The sequence below is a fragment of the Petromyzon marinus genome, chromosome 25 (genome assembly GCF_048934315.1).
Source record: "Petromyzon marinus isolate PM22_M1 ecotype Great Lakes invasive population chromosome 25, UKy_Petmar_22M1.pri1.0, whole genome shotgun sequence".
Taxonomy (NCBI): domain Eukaryota; kingdom Metazoa; phylum Chordata; class Hyperoartia; order Petromyzontiformes; family Petromyzontidae; genus Petromyzon; species Petromyzon marinus.
Window position 1 is genome coordinate 404,660 of NC_133691.1, and position 14,663 is coordinate 419,322.

Sequence of the window (14,663 nt, forward strand, 5' to 3'; positions counted from 1 at the left end):
TGAGAATATTATTGTTATTTTATTTTATCAATTTATTATTTTATTCTCATTCTACGTGACTTTACCGAAAGAACCAAAGAAGATAATAAAAATAAATCACAATAAAACAAAATTCTCACGACGTTTCGGCCACAACACAAGTAGCCTTCCTCAGGTGAAGAAACAGAACTGTCGGGAAGACAGCGCTTTAGTGAACACTGCCAAGCTTGGCAGCGTCTTTTAAGCTGGTTGGGAGGAGCAGAGCACCTTGACGAAGGTATGTACATATCAACAGAAGGATTTAGCATTGAAATAGCTGTGTTAATGTGTTGGATTAGCAGGATGTTAAAGTCAGAAATTAGCATGTAACTGTGAGATTAGCACCACGGAAAGCGACGAGCTTTGTTCAGACGGACGAGCCCATCTATATTCGGAACGGAGGAGAGGGGAGAGAATTTAGCATTGAAATAGCTGTGTTAATGTGTTGGATTAGCAGGATGTTAAAGTCAGGCTTGATGTTAAAGTCAGACTTTAACATCCTGCTAATCCAACACATTAACACAGCTACTTCAATGCTAAATTCTCTCCCCCTCCTCCGTTCCGAACAGAGCGTCCATCTGAACAGGATGTTAAAGTCTGACTTTAACATCCTGCTAATCCAACACATTAACACAGCTATTTCAATGCTAAATCCTTCTGTTGATATGTAAATTCCTTCGTTAAGGCGCTCTGCTCCTCCCACCCAGCTTAAAAGACACTGCCAAGCTTGGCAGTGTCTACTAAAGCGCTGTCTTCCCGACAGTTCTGTTTCTTCACCTGAGGAAGGCTACGTAACTTTACCGAAAGACCCAATAAGATGAATCCCTGCAGTCACGAAAGCTTTAAATCGAAATAGATTTTTTATGTTTGTTCTTGTAACGTTTGGACCCACCCCTACTGAACATCTGTCAAAAAGAGCTTTTTAGCTCATCGGATTCCTCCAAAATAAATATATATTCAGATTGTGATAATGTATTGTGTAGATTCAGACATCTTAGTCGTTTTCTGCCACCTTGTGAGAGCCTTTACCTTTGAAGGAAAATTGTCTTAACATTGGACAACAGCAATTCTGAACTCTCCACAGTCCATACTTCCGTTATTACCAATATAATGATGCAATAATAAATTATGTATTCATCCGTAGAAGCGTGCCAATTATTTAAAATTCGTAAACAATATTAAAAATAAGCAGTTGGCTTAAGTGACCCCTGTAGTCACTGGAGGCGATATATTCACCACACGGTTTACAAAAATGGATCAATTCTTAAACCCTATCGCAAACTCGAATCATTACAATTACAGAATTGCGGTGGAGAGCGTGATATGTGACACGCAGTCATTCCGATTCACACCATTCATCACAGTGGGGTAGAGCCAAAACCTGCCTTGGTCTCAGCCTCACGGAGTGGCGTTTTGGCAACGTTGCTTTCACCAACAAAGCCATTGATCATCATGATCAATGGTATATATTGTCACAAGCCAGCTGTCACTGTGTGACATCACGCACTTCACTAAGGAAAGAGGGGGGGGGGGGGCGTGGGGGGGGGTGTGTCCCTTACCGGGCAGCATGCCGTGCTTAGGTGACATCAAACCACCACCACCATCATGCTGCTGCTCCCGGCCTCCACGACCACCGCCGCCGCCGCCCCGACCCGTCGTGCCGCCCACGTGGACGGGCGGCACGACGGGACCTCGCACAAGGGGGATCATTGGCGTCTGGATAGGGATGGGGCCGCCGCTGGAGGCGGTGCGGCGCAGCGTGGGGGTGCGGCGGATCGTGGCGACGCCGCACGCCGCCAGCCCCGCCGCGGCGGCCGAGTCGGCGGCAGCGCTCGAAACAGAGCTGCCGCGCTTGTTCTGGAACATGTGGCGGTACGCACGCGCGATGTCGCTGCTGCGCGAGATGGTGGCGCACTTGTCAAAGTCGGACTGCGCTGCCCGGTCCATCTCGCCGTTCATCGTGTAGTAGCCATAGTCTCCGCCTTGCGGAATACAGAAACGCACATGCCCTCCGTCAATCCCACTGCTGGATGAGGGTTTCACCATGCTATATGGGTCGTGGGATTATTTTTTGTTTGTGGGCGCCACGGTGGCGAGATGTTGACTACCTCGCCTGGTATACAGAAACATACATTTGGAGTGTTTGGCTGCTATAAATTTCCACATAAGCTACTTCATTGGGCTATCATTTGTGGCCAGGTTGCTTCTAAAAAAAGAGCTATATCGCTTAGTAGGCCTTACCTGGTAAAATAAAAATAGATTAAACAAATAGTTTTAGTTTCATCATACTTCACTGGTCACTGCTGGTTGGTGAAGGAAGAGAGCATAGATCATTCATTTACATGTAACAGAACACACATTTTGAGGCTTTCACACTACACTGTATCTCACATATGTAGCGACGGTTTCTTTTTTTACATGAATGTTGCGACATAGGAAGGAGGGGGATTTGGAAGTGAGAGAGGCAGGGAACATCGTAGGGAAGGGAGATATGGAGGTAGAGTAGGTGCGGGAGGGAGTATCTATGGATGTTGAAACTTTTTTCGCACCGTACATAGCCAACCGTGGTAATCGGAGGTGCGGGGCAAGGACAACAAACGAAACATAAAAAGCAGTTATAAAGAAATGAGTTTTCAATCTAAATTTAAAAGTCCACAGCTCCAGTGGCTTCCCAATAACAGAAGGAAGACCGCTCCAGACGGCTGCGGTAAGCGCATCTGAACGCGTGCGATGCGGTGACCACTTCTGTTCGATGGCTAGCCACCTACCATGCATGGAGATGGAGTCGTCAGACCGCGGAGTGGAGGCCTGGCTGCCATAGCCGCTGGAGCAGGGCAGCGTCTCCTGGCTGCTCTTCTGGGAGCCCGAGAGGAGGCTCTGGGCCAGCATCGCCCGCGCCAAGTCCCCCGGTGCCTGGAGGCCAACGCAGCAGCACGGGAGGCAAGTGACGATTCAACTGCGCTGCCAGTCATTTGAGGAATTGGAACAATTCAGGGTCTTGACTTGATTCAACAATCGGATCTCTGTCTCATTTTTACAGTCGAGTATGTATTGTTATCATTTTTTCTCAGTCTCGTTTGCACAGTTTTGTTAGCTTTATTTAGCCAAAATGTGACGTTAAAATGTATGCTAATTTCATGAATAATTATCTCACATATTTTAGTAAAGTATGACAAGCGTATCAATTATTTTAGCAATCACGGGGGAATGAGCCTGAGAGACTTGAGATTTGTTCTGGGCAGAAGGATGAGTCTCACCCACTCCACATCCCCTGGCTTCTATTGCTGCGGTCCATCAATGACCACCAGCTAGTTAAGAATGGCTTTTCTGGCACAAGCCTGAGTAAGGCATCTCATGCAGTGTGGGAAGTGGAGAAAATTTAAAAACTAAATATTTCCATCTACATGAAAACCTTAAGATACCTCTGTTCACACACGTGTTTTTACTTATTGACTTGTATAAACTTTGACACATTTGCCCGGGGAGAACCTTGGCCCATGAGGTGGACAGTACCTTGTGGGGTGGACAAGAGCTCATGTAGTGGACAATAACTCATGGGGTGGTCAATAGCTCATGGGGGTGGACACCACCTCGAGGGGTGGGCAATAGCTCATGGGGTGGACAATAATTCATGGGGTGGACACCACCTCGTTGGGTGGACAATAGGTGATGGGGTGGACACCGTACCTTGTGGACTGGCCCTGGCATGATTGGCCCAGCGGACACTCCTGGTGCGGGCGGTGCCACCATCTCTGCTGGCGTGGTCATCGGCGCGGGCCTCTCGTTGAATTCGCTCCGCCGTGCCAGAGTGTTTGCCACCTGCAGGTCGTAAGGTCCCGGCTTCACCCAGTCCTGCACAGCGTCGTGGATGCAGGATGACGAGCTCAATATTGGCATCTGCTACTGGCTTAATAATCCAGGACATAACTAAACATACTGTGCTTGCTTTAATCATAGGTTTTAGTTGAAGAGTATCTCTCATAATTTGCGTGAAACAATTTGAAATGAACTTACAAAAAAATGGTACAGTAATTAACAAACAAATTGGATGTGGAAAATTAATATTTAAATCGTGCAATATTAAGGTCTAGCAGAAATCTAGTTCGAGCAGGAGACTTCCACAATGCAAATTAATGTCGTGCTTGCAATATGGTTAGTTTCGTGTCGTATGCGAAAAATGCACTTAGTTTGGTGGAGGAATCACTGGAGAAAAAGGATGATGTGTTAGGTGAAGTTAGGCTGGAGGGTCGAGTAAGTGGTGGAGTGGCGGGTCTGGATGGCAGGATTAGAGGGCAATGCATGATTAACGCTGGGTCGACTACAGGACACTGGGTATTATACAGTATCACTGTCACAGATGGCTCCTTTTTGTTAATTAAATGGGGCCAGAGACTTATTAAGAGTGATCAATTCTGTTGTCACTCCCCTACCCCCACCATACATAGACAAGCCCTGCAACAGCCTGACGTGGTGGCTCGGATGAGGCTTATATGCCAGATGCTTATATATATTTTAGTTCAGAGATCCAGAACATTTCAATTCAAGCGGCATTAATAAAAAAAAGCATATTCTTGGTTCTTTCGGTAAAGTCACGTGGAAGGGAAACAATAAAATATATATTTAAATATATTTTTATTATTTTATTGTTTCCCTTCTACGTGACTTTACCGAAAGAACCAAGAATATGAATCCCTGCAGTCACGAAAGCTTTAAATAAATAAATAAAACATCTATGACTCGGCTTAACACCCAGTTGGCGGAATCAAAAAGCTACTTGACTTGACTGTGGAACAAGGCGGTGCTTGGTCACTTATTGTTATGGCTGCTGAGCAAACCGGGCCAAAGGTAAAATGCGGCGAGATGTCAAAGTGACTTTTCTGTTTAGACAGCCGGTAGGAGAGACGCGGAAAACTTTCACGATATGATTCTACATCGGCCACGGGTGAGTGGGTGAGTGGGTGGGACTAGGGTTGGGTAGGGCTGCCTCCCATACCATATTAAGCAGTGACCTTCCTTTGAGCAAATCAATACGAAATTTCTATCAGCAATGATGCCAAGACAAACATTCACTGTAAGTGAACATCCCATCCAAATCAAAAACACACCAGCCCACTGATGGAGAGCTGGATTGTTCAGCAGCACTAACAAAACCTGGCATGGTGGCTAATCAAGGGAGGCTTGGTTGTCGAGTAGCAACGCGATTGAATCCGACGAGCGGCGGGCGATGGGCAGATTCTACAAAATACGGAACAGGAGGCAGCCCTCGGTTGGGACGTGGAACGGGGGGGTTAGGACCAACCTTCCAGCTGGGGACCTGGGAGGAGAGGGGGAGAGGGGAGAGCGGCGGGGAGTCGTTGAGCCGTGGGGGTGGGTGCTTATTAGCGGTGGGGTTATGGGGGTGACAGGCACGGGCAGGGCTGGAGGGGTGGGGGGTCGGCCTGTGGTTAGTGACCGGGAGGGCGTCACACGGGAGTGGAGGGAAGGAGAAGCAGGCACTGTGGGATGAGCGCGGAGGATCATGGCATGAGAGCTGCTGTCCACGAAAACACAACAAAAACACCGGGGGGGAAAACAAAAACAATAAGACAAAGACACAAATCAAACAGAAACCAAAACCAACGGCGCTGAAAGCGACACATTCACTTTGACGTAACGTCCCTCGGAGCTCAAGCAGCCTACGGTGGAAATAACCAAGTGTTGGTGCATTTGTTACAGTTGACTATAACATTCTGTAAACTTGCACCAACTTCTAAAATATAAATTCAGAGCTGACTACAGACTGCACTTTGATCAATAACAATGTCTGTTATAGCCTATGGGAAACAATTTATTCAATTTAAAAAATCAGACTATAAAATATATGAAAAAAAATTCAAATCTCACAAGGAAATTTCCGAACAATATCTACTGCAATAACAAAACAATCAAATTCCACGAGCAACCTTTCAATGCTCTCTGTCGGCAGACGCGAAGACCTTGACAAAAAGCAACAGGTTTAGTAGGGCCGGCAAGTCAATGTCAGCAAGGAACAAAATTTCACAACATCACAAGACTTCCAAAGTCATCGCAAGTGGCCGTAGTTCAGGTCAATCCGAAAACACCTTCAGCACCTGAAAACTTGCAATAGAACATAGGATACCCTCTGACAGTTACCCTTACGACATAATTACAGAATTTCAATGTAATGGGGTGGCGGTATTCACCTAACACAGGAGAATGCGATGCACTAAACGAGGGCAGCTTACCTGCTGGGGCAGTGCCGAAGCCGGTAAACTGCCCTCATTGGCAGAAGACTCCGCGGCCAGGCTCATGGACTTCTGTGCCAGCTGAAAGGAGTGCAATGAATAAGAATGGACAGGAATTCCGTATGAACAGTTAGGAAGTCCGTATCTCTTATGGTCCAATTTTGCTGGGCATGACGCTGATAATGAGGCCCTGAGTCACAACTAATCAAGAGTTTACTTGCTTAATCAAATGATTGTATGTTGAACTTCTTTTGCACTGTACGTAACCAACCATGCTAATCGTAGGTGCTAGATAACATTGGTCCAGAATGCCCATAGACCAATGGAAAACATTTTCCTAATTTATTTTACGTAAGAAGATGGTATTTCTCTCTGTACATTCATAACTAAAATTGTACAACCCTTTGTCAAACCACTGCTGTCTGTCATGGAGTTTGCTTGTCTGTACTTTACCATACTGGTGAAGGGGGGTTGATTGATGCAGATATCACTCATCACTGAAGATAGCCATGGCCAGGAATCGAGCGCAGGTCTTTAGATTCACAGGGCCATGTGCTAACCATTATGCCGACGATTTACCCCATTTATTCTGATAATTAAGTCAAAATAAAATAGCAAATTTACATTCTTTATAACCTAGTTTATGACAATTTTCATTATATATAGCCCATTTTATGATTATCAATACGGTAAATGAACAAATAAAGAACAGATAGTAAATCCACTTGTTAGAAGCTCATTTACAAACTCAAATAGGCAAGCAGATGCTATGAAGGGCCTATGTGAATCTACAACACACCTCACCGCAATGACTATTTACTCTTTTTTCTAACCATTATTTATTTTTACCAGGTTCGGCCCACCAATCTATATAGCAGCTAAATGTGGAGGGGAAACCCGGCAGACCCGGGGAAAAATCCACGTGACCACAGGGAGAACATGCAAACAGGCGTCAGGATCGGGATCGAACCCACGACCTCCTTCATACCAGGCGAGGTGGTTAACATCTCGCCACCCTAATTGATTTAAGATTTTAGCTGCTCCAGCCACGGCACTTTCTACCAACAGGGAGAGAAGCATTCACATATAACATCGGTAAACAGGCTCCACTGGCAGCACGCGCGCTGCCCATCAATACAGAACACGCACACAAGAGACCGGTGGTGGACCCATCGTCGCAAACCGACCTGGCCAAACATGGGCGAGGGTGGCTTCGAGTAGACGGTGTCCTGGGAGGTAAATCCCGAGTCTGACGAGACGGAGGAGAGGCGCAACGGCGCCTGTGCTGGCGGCGCCAGTCCACCCGTGCGGTAGTGCGCGCTCGGCGAGTGTGCGTGTGAGCCGCTGGAGCGCGAGTCGCTGCTCGTCACGCTGTTCAGGCTGCTGAGGACGCACCACGCGCGGAACACGACACGCGGAGGAAGTCAGATGCCCCGGACCAAACCGCGGTCAGGTCACAACTCGGGCGCTCGATGCATTAGCGATTGCTTTGGCGATAAAAGTGTATCTACGTAGACATGTAAAGTCATTATTGCGAGGTACAGGCCCCTGAAACGCAACCTCCGATTTTTGCCTCAAGTGGCCTCCACGTCATCGAGACCGTCTCTCAAAGCAGACGAGACGAATGTCACCTCTCTGCCGTGGCTCTGTTCGTTTGGAATTTACTTCCCCTCATCTCTCACTGTGCCAGACAATAGCGTCGGTGTCGTCCTTTTGTCAGAATCTGAAAACTTTTTTCTTTCTTGAATTTACTCTTCGTTTTTTATGAATGAATAAAACAATTAAAGAAAGGAAAAATGTGCGTGCATGAACTCAAGGTGTCACCTGCAGTGGGGATCGGTAGTACAACGGTTAGTGCGCTGCACTAGGAACGCGGCGACCCGAGTGTGATTTCCGCTCGCTGCCAACACCAGTGACGATTATATGAATCGGTCCTGGGCCTCCCCTAGGTCGACTCGGCCTCAAATTAGTGCCTGTCACGATGTGTAAATATCACCACTGGGTAGACAAAGACTGCCGAACGTGGTGCTGGCCACCCACCCCCTCGTGTACTGTGCCGACCTTCATAGGTGCTCGCTAATTGCACTTGCCCCAAGTGTATGTTAAAGGCTATACAGGGGTCTTTGTCTTTGGTGTCACCTGCACATGCTGGACTTGCGAGAGCCAGACGTGCTCGGGGAGGAGGGCGGCGTCTGATAGCTCCAGTTGTAGTCCGAGCCCTTCAGGTCCAGGATGAGCTGCAGGCAAGGACACCAGAAACATTAACCATGCATTAACTTATCGATAAATATAGATTCCTCTAGTGGTGGGCAAGAGGCTTTTAGTTGTTATGCTCCATGCCTCTCACTGGAAATCTGTTACAAGTCATATCAGGAATTGCTGCTGGCACAATCGGATCTTTAGAGCAAACTTTAAAAACGTATTGCTTATTTTTCAGCTGTAATAGGCATGGCTTTATGACTTTGTTTTAATTATAAAGCTTCCTGGGTTGCTCCGCAGGAAGATTGCTATATAATTCCACATTGAATTGTAAATTGTACGTTCGGAATGTGAGAATATATTATTTACGATGTATTACATGCAAATGATTGATTGATATCACATGTGGGCTATGGAGAGGACACAACCAATACAAAGGAAATGGTAAGAACAAGACAAAAAGTTACCAATTTAAGGCTGTAATTGAATTATGACTCCTGCAGTCACGAAAGCTTTAATTAAAGATATAATGAATCAACTGTTTACTTGCCAATTGTTCATCCTCAATCTTTACCCCTATAACTTGCTATTTTAACAATTGCCAATTGCTATAATAGACTTAAAGCTTTCGTGACTGCAGGAATTCACATTCTTAGGTCTTTCGGTAAAGTCACGTAGAAAGTTTCAAAGAAAATAACAAGGAAAATGTTTTGTTATTCTTGTTATTTTCTTTGAACATATCAATGTGACTTTACCGAAAGACCTAAGAATATACTATTATAGACTTGCTCAGCCACAGCACCAGAAAAACATTGAAAACGGTGGATTTCTTACTCTAGAAAAACATTTACTCGCACCGCGACATTCTGCTCTGATCGACACCACCAAGCGTGCAGCCGTACCTGTTCGCTGGCGGGCGGCAGGGCGTGCGGGTCCTTGGTCAGCGAGCTTAGGTCATCCAGGATGGCCTGGAGGTGCGTCACGTCCCCCAGCATGGCCACCTCATGGGTCTGGGGAGAACGTCACTCCGGCTCGTGAAACGGATTCGTCATTTTGCTCGTTGGGTTTGTTTTCGGTGGGTACGACCGTCGTGATGGCCGGATCACGCAGAGAGAGCGAGCGAGCGGGAATGGGTGAAAGGCTCTGGGTGGGGGGAAGAGTTGGTGCTCAGGTGTGTGCTGGATGTGATCTATTGTTATATTGCTGCTCTCGGAGGGATATTGGTCATGGTCATGAAGCCGCCCCACTCCTACTGCCCCTGCACTCCCGCCCTTCCACAACCACCCCCAACACTACCGAAACCCTGTGGAGGGGGGGGGCTGAGGAGTAAGGGGGCAGGGCATAAAGAGGAAGGATGAGGAGTCTATAGAAATTGAGCTTTCCTGTTGATTTAAGGTAATAGAAGCATACAATCAAATACTGCCGCCAGCAGCATACCTATAGTTCCGGAGATGTATCCACGGACTCACTAGTAAAAATAATTAGGCATTTAATGATGTATTGATTTAAGGATTCAAATTGATGGTTACACTCACAAAACATGCATGGAGATAGATTATTTGTAAATTCGTATTAAAGTTTCAAATAGTTGATGTTTGATTTGAATCAGGCAAGTGGATAATTGTTTATTTTCCTAACAATAATTCCATGTATTTACCCAAGAAGTCTCAAAGTCTTCAAAACTCTTTTCAAGAGGGTCCCATTACATCGGGATGTTTGACCAATTCCATTAATGGGCATTTGGCATAAGGAAGGATAGCAGAGTTCCCAAAAAGTGTCCACGTATTTGTGGGATTAACAATTAGTCCTCTGTACGAAATATACTCAGCAATGCATTGTTATACTGCCATCTCCTGGTCAAACAATCCGGTATTCCTCGGCAGTCTCCTACCCAAGTACAAACCCGGTAAAACCCTGCTGCTTCGCTTCTAGGATCTGGCACAGTGAGATTTGGTGACAGGCCGTTATAGGTGTGCGTGGGTGTGCGTGCGTGCGTGTGCGTGCGTAAGCGTACGTGTGCGTACGTGTGCGGTTCGTGGGGAGCAGAAATGTTGTGCCGAATGCACTCCGTTACAAACTCGGCAACCCAAGTTCGATTACCGCTCACGGTCAACACCGGTGCCGAATATCAGAACCGGCCCTGGGCCTTCCTTTGGCCGCCTCAGTCCTTAATGAGTTCTCGGTGCAGTGTGTAAACATCAGCACTGGGGAGACAAAGGCAGCCGCGAGTGGTGCTATCCGCACCACCTCCTCGTGCGCCGTGCCGGCCTTCATCGGTGCCCGCTAACAGCTCTTGCTTGACAACACTTTTATTGTGCGTGGGGGGAATTTTGTCTGTGTGGTTCGTACCAGCACGTCGCGCAGCATGTACGTGAAGGTGCAGTAGCGGCTGCGCTCCTCCAGCAGGGCACGCCGCACCGCCTGCTTCTCCTCTTCCTGCAGCAGGAGGTACGTGTCCGTCACTTCCTGCAGTGCAGAGTCGAGTGCAGGCTGCACCTCTCTGTTGCCTGTGAGCGATGGCCAGGTAACCGCGAGGGGGGAGCGCGAGGGTCCGGGAGAAGGGTGTTTGTCGTTGCACAGAGAGGAAGGGAAAGGTCGGAGAGAAGGGACAAAGGACAACAGTAAATTGTCAGCGCCAGACAGCACGACCCGAACGGATCGATACGTCGATCCGTACGTGGCACTATGCTATTACAACTCTCGTAGCGCAACGTTGTAAATCATAACCAACAAATTAAAACACAGAGCTCCGCTAAGGTATTGATCGCTATCTTAATTCCATTACTGTTATAAAATGAATGAAACTCGTAAATAAAATATAATCAATGAAAAACTATTATGATAAATATTCATATTTCATTTAGAAGTAATTCGCTAATCGAGGTAAAAAATCTGACTTGGCACGTGCAGAGCCGATGTGCTTACAATCTGGATGCGTTGCGACGTGGAGCTAACGGTGGCACAATCCTCTAAACCTTGTGCAGTCCACCCCTTGAGCTCTCTACCATTACACACCCATCACTCCAGGGCTTTTAACAAAATACTCTCCCAAACGTGCTCTCCACCATGGAGCTTTCCACCATACTGTCCTTTACCTGGGTACCTCTATCATGGCACAGAGTCGTCTAGCGCTTTGCGATTCACCATTATGTCCTTAACCCAAGGTTGTTTTATCTACCCTGGAGCTTTCTCACCATTACACTCTTTACCCTAGGGCTTTTAACCATAGTACAGGCTTCACCATCACGTCACTCTCCACCCCGAGGCTTTCTACCGCGATGAGCCCTCCACCCCAAAGCTCTCCAACATGACCGTTCCGCATGCGCAACCTGCGCCCTCTGGCTCTCGCACGAGCCCAGCTACGAGGCGGCTGCACGCGACCGAATGCCAGCGTGCGCTGTCCCCCCCCCCCACCTCGCGAGCTCAGGCCCCTAGTGCCCGAGAAGGCTTTTACTTTTGTTTTGCTCCGTTGGTTTTGAATCAGTTGCAGCCATTCCATGGAGGGCAATGGGCACGATGAGGGGCCTCGAGCTGCGACATCGGGGGACTCGGTGCAGGGTGGCGTTCACCACTCTCATTCATCAGCACCGCTGCTGTAAATTTACTTTGTTATTTTATTTTTACCAGGTAAGGCCCACTGAGCTATATAGTTATTTTTCATAAGCGACCTGGCCACAAATGATAGCTAACGAAGTGGCTTATCGTGCGGAAATTTATAGCAGCCAAATGTGGAGGGCAAACCCGGAGGACGCGGAGCAAAATGAACGTGCAAACTCCAAATACAGAGGCGTCAGGGCAGGGACTGAGAACCCATGCCCTCCTGTATACTAGACGCGGTAGTTAACATCTCACTACCATGGGGCACTGCACTTGTAAGCAAGACTCGCAGAGCAATTAAGTTTTTATTTTTATTTGCCGAGGTTGTAACGGGTTATTAAATGTCAAGCCATTCTGGTCCACGGCTTCGATCACATGTCACTGTAGTTTTTAAAAAGCCACTACAAACCCTCTCCTTACCGAGTTTTTTAAAAATGCACCTCAAAAGTATTCCATATCGGATATTAATGTAACTATTAATCTGTTGGTAAGATTAAAGCCACTGGCAATGCTTAATTAGCGTGGGTTTGTGAATACCGTTATTCTAGTTTAAACACAGGCGTTTTCGCCTTCAAGTAAAATATTCACTACAGCTCCAAATTTTAAATATTTACCACTAAGGCAGCAGAGCCTGAGGAGGAATGAAGGGTGCAGTAATTAATTTTGCAAAGCTGTTGCATTGCACCATTGACTAGGGCAGCGTTTCTCAAACTCCGATGCCTGCAACCCCCACAGTACCATCTCTCCACGGATCACCAACGACCAGGTGAGTGTAACATGTAGCGGCTGAATTAGCTTACGAATAGAAGAATACGAACAAGTCTAATTTTGTTGATGAGATCCCAATAGGACGAAAACTGGTCCAAAGTTGCCTTGTTTAAACAATCGCTGCTGGATAATATTGGTGTGGGAAGCCAATAGGACGATGGACTAACGTGAAGATACAGAACCGAGTCCTGCTTATCCTGTATATATTTATGAATAAAAAGATCTGCAATCACTGACAACCTGACCCATGGGGAAGTCATGAGTACCGGAATTTGAGCAGCACTGCTCGAGAGAGAGGCACCGTCTCAAGAGTGGACAATGGAGAGCCAAGCAATCAACGCGATGGGACGTTGAAATGGCTTCCCCCGACCGAGGGGGCTGCCACCTCTAAGGAAACCAAGGCCGAGATGATAGTCAGCGCATTGGCAGCAGTGTGTAGGCTGCTGATGAGAGTGCGAGACACCGCATGCAGCAGAGGGCAGTGCGGACACACGCAGCTCCACCCGCCGCCAGGCGCACCGTCACACGGAGAAACGCTCATGCAGCGGAGTGGGGAGAGGGTTCAGAAGCGGGATCACGGGGGAAAGAAGGGGGAGAGCTCAGGGAAAGGTGGCACTGGCGCCGTGACCAGAACTTACCTATTATCTCTACTGGGAAGTGGAATGAAGGAGAGGGGGGAGGAAAAAAGGGGGAAGAATTAGGTCACCTCCATAACGGCTCTTCTGTTAAGGGGGTTCGGCGCATGTGCTCGCGACAGACACACACAGACGCCCTTGTCGCGCACTTCCCCAACCCAAAATGCCCCGTGTGGGCCATGCAGCTGTCATAGTTGTCATGGGTATTTTGGGTCAAAGTTGGAAACGGAACGGAGAACGTATACGGTACAATGTCGCATATCCGGCCGTCATGTATCCGACTCATTAGCCAGCCACGCCCGGCGCAGTGTGTCCGTCATTCGCTAGAGATGTTCCCAAATCTGACTTTTTAAAATCGACTAATATATTGTCACTCTCTTTTATATTCGTTTATGTCTAAAGTACATGAAGGCGATTTCCCACGTTTAAAGCTGCTCATTTTGAGCTTCATTTTTGTCTGATAACCTATTTGCAAATGGCATAACCGTAATTTTCCACCTTCACTAATCCAGACATTTTGCATATCTGTGAGTTGGATATGCAGCGTTGTACTGTATATATATAAATGTGTGTATGAGACCAGCGGCAGTAATGTTCTTATTTTCCATAGAGAACAACCGCACCATTGTTTTCTTTTTGTGTTAAGACGCAGGGGTAAAAAAAGAAAACACGCTGTCCTTAAGGGAAGAAGCCAAGAAAGAGTGGGGCACCCCGAGAGACACTTTCCCTCCCACACCTCACCTCTCTTGTTTATGCCCCTGGGTTCCTCTCGACAGCAGGTTTCTGAAATTGATAAATGGTTCCAATCCAGTGTGTTGCTATTAGGCAAAGCAAGGAATAATTTGCGCTCAGATCGAGCGATGGATGACACCGAAAAGCAATGCCACGACTGCGAATGGCAACAGATATCCATTGGCCGTGCTACGTTGATCCGATTAATCATCGAGTGAAACATATTCTTATGCTGAAGATACACGCTTACGATCGTGTGAGAACCGATTTTAGTATTTTTTTCTCCAATGGGTGCATGCGACTGCTGCAGTCACTGGATGCGCTACACGTTTTTTTGTTTCTTTACATAAATGAAAAGTAATGTATTCTCGAATTGGGAGCCAAACCGATGTTGCTGTTGCTGTCAGAATGTAACTTCTCACTCCTGGGCAAAGGCCTCCCCAATTTTATTCTTAGATGCCTGTTGTTG

At 47.1% G+C, this 14,663-nt stretch overlaps 1 protein-coding gene across 10 annotated transcripts in view; it reads right to left on the bottom strand.

Annotated features, from left to right (window-relative positions):
* Positions 1–14,663, bottom strand: part of LOC116946021 (protein MTSS 1) — a 90,523-nt gene that overhangs the window by 5,369 nt on the left and 70,491 nt on the right. The window contains exons 7-16 of one of the 10 annotated variants that reach the window (XM_032960822.2): positions 13,466–13,477; positions 10,812–10,969; positions 9,365–9,472; positions 8,403–8,500; positions 7,451–7,646; positions 6,264–6,344; positions 5,318–5,551; positions 3,706–3,870; positions 2,787–2,931; positions 1,578–2,000 (exon numbers count right to left, since the gene is read on the bottom strand). In XM_032960822.2, coding sequence (XP_032816713.2) covers positions 1,578–2,000; positions 2,787–2,931; positions 3,706–3,870; positions 5,318–5,551; positions 6,264–6,344; positions 7,451–7,646; positions 8,403–8,500; positions 9,365–9,472; positions 10,812–10,969; positions 13,466–13,477 — 1,620 coding nt within the window. Of the gene's footprint in view, positions 1–1,577; positions 2,001–2,786; positions 2,932–3,705; positions 3,871–5,317; positions 5,552–6,263; positions 6,345–7,450; positions 7,647–8,402; positions 8,501–9,364; positions 9,473–10,811; positions 10,970–13,465; positions 13,478–14,203; positions 14,246–14,663 lie in introns of all 10 variants that reach the window. The other 9 variants (XM_076069597.1, XM_076069596.1, XM_032960821.2 and 6 more) reach the window with 9 other exon arrangements.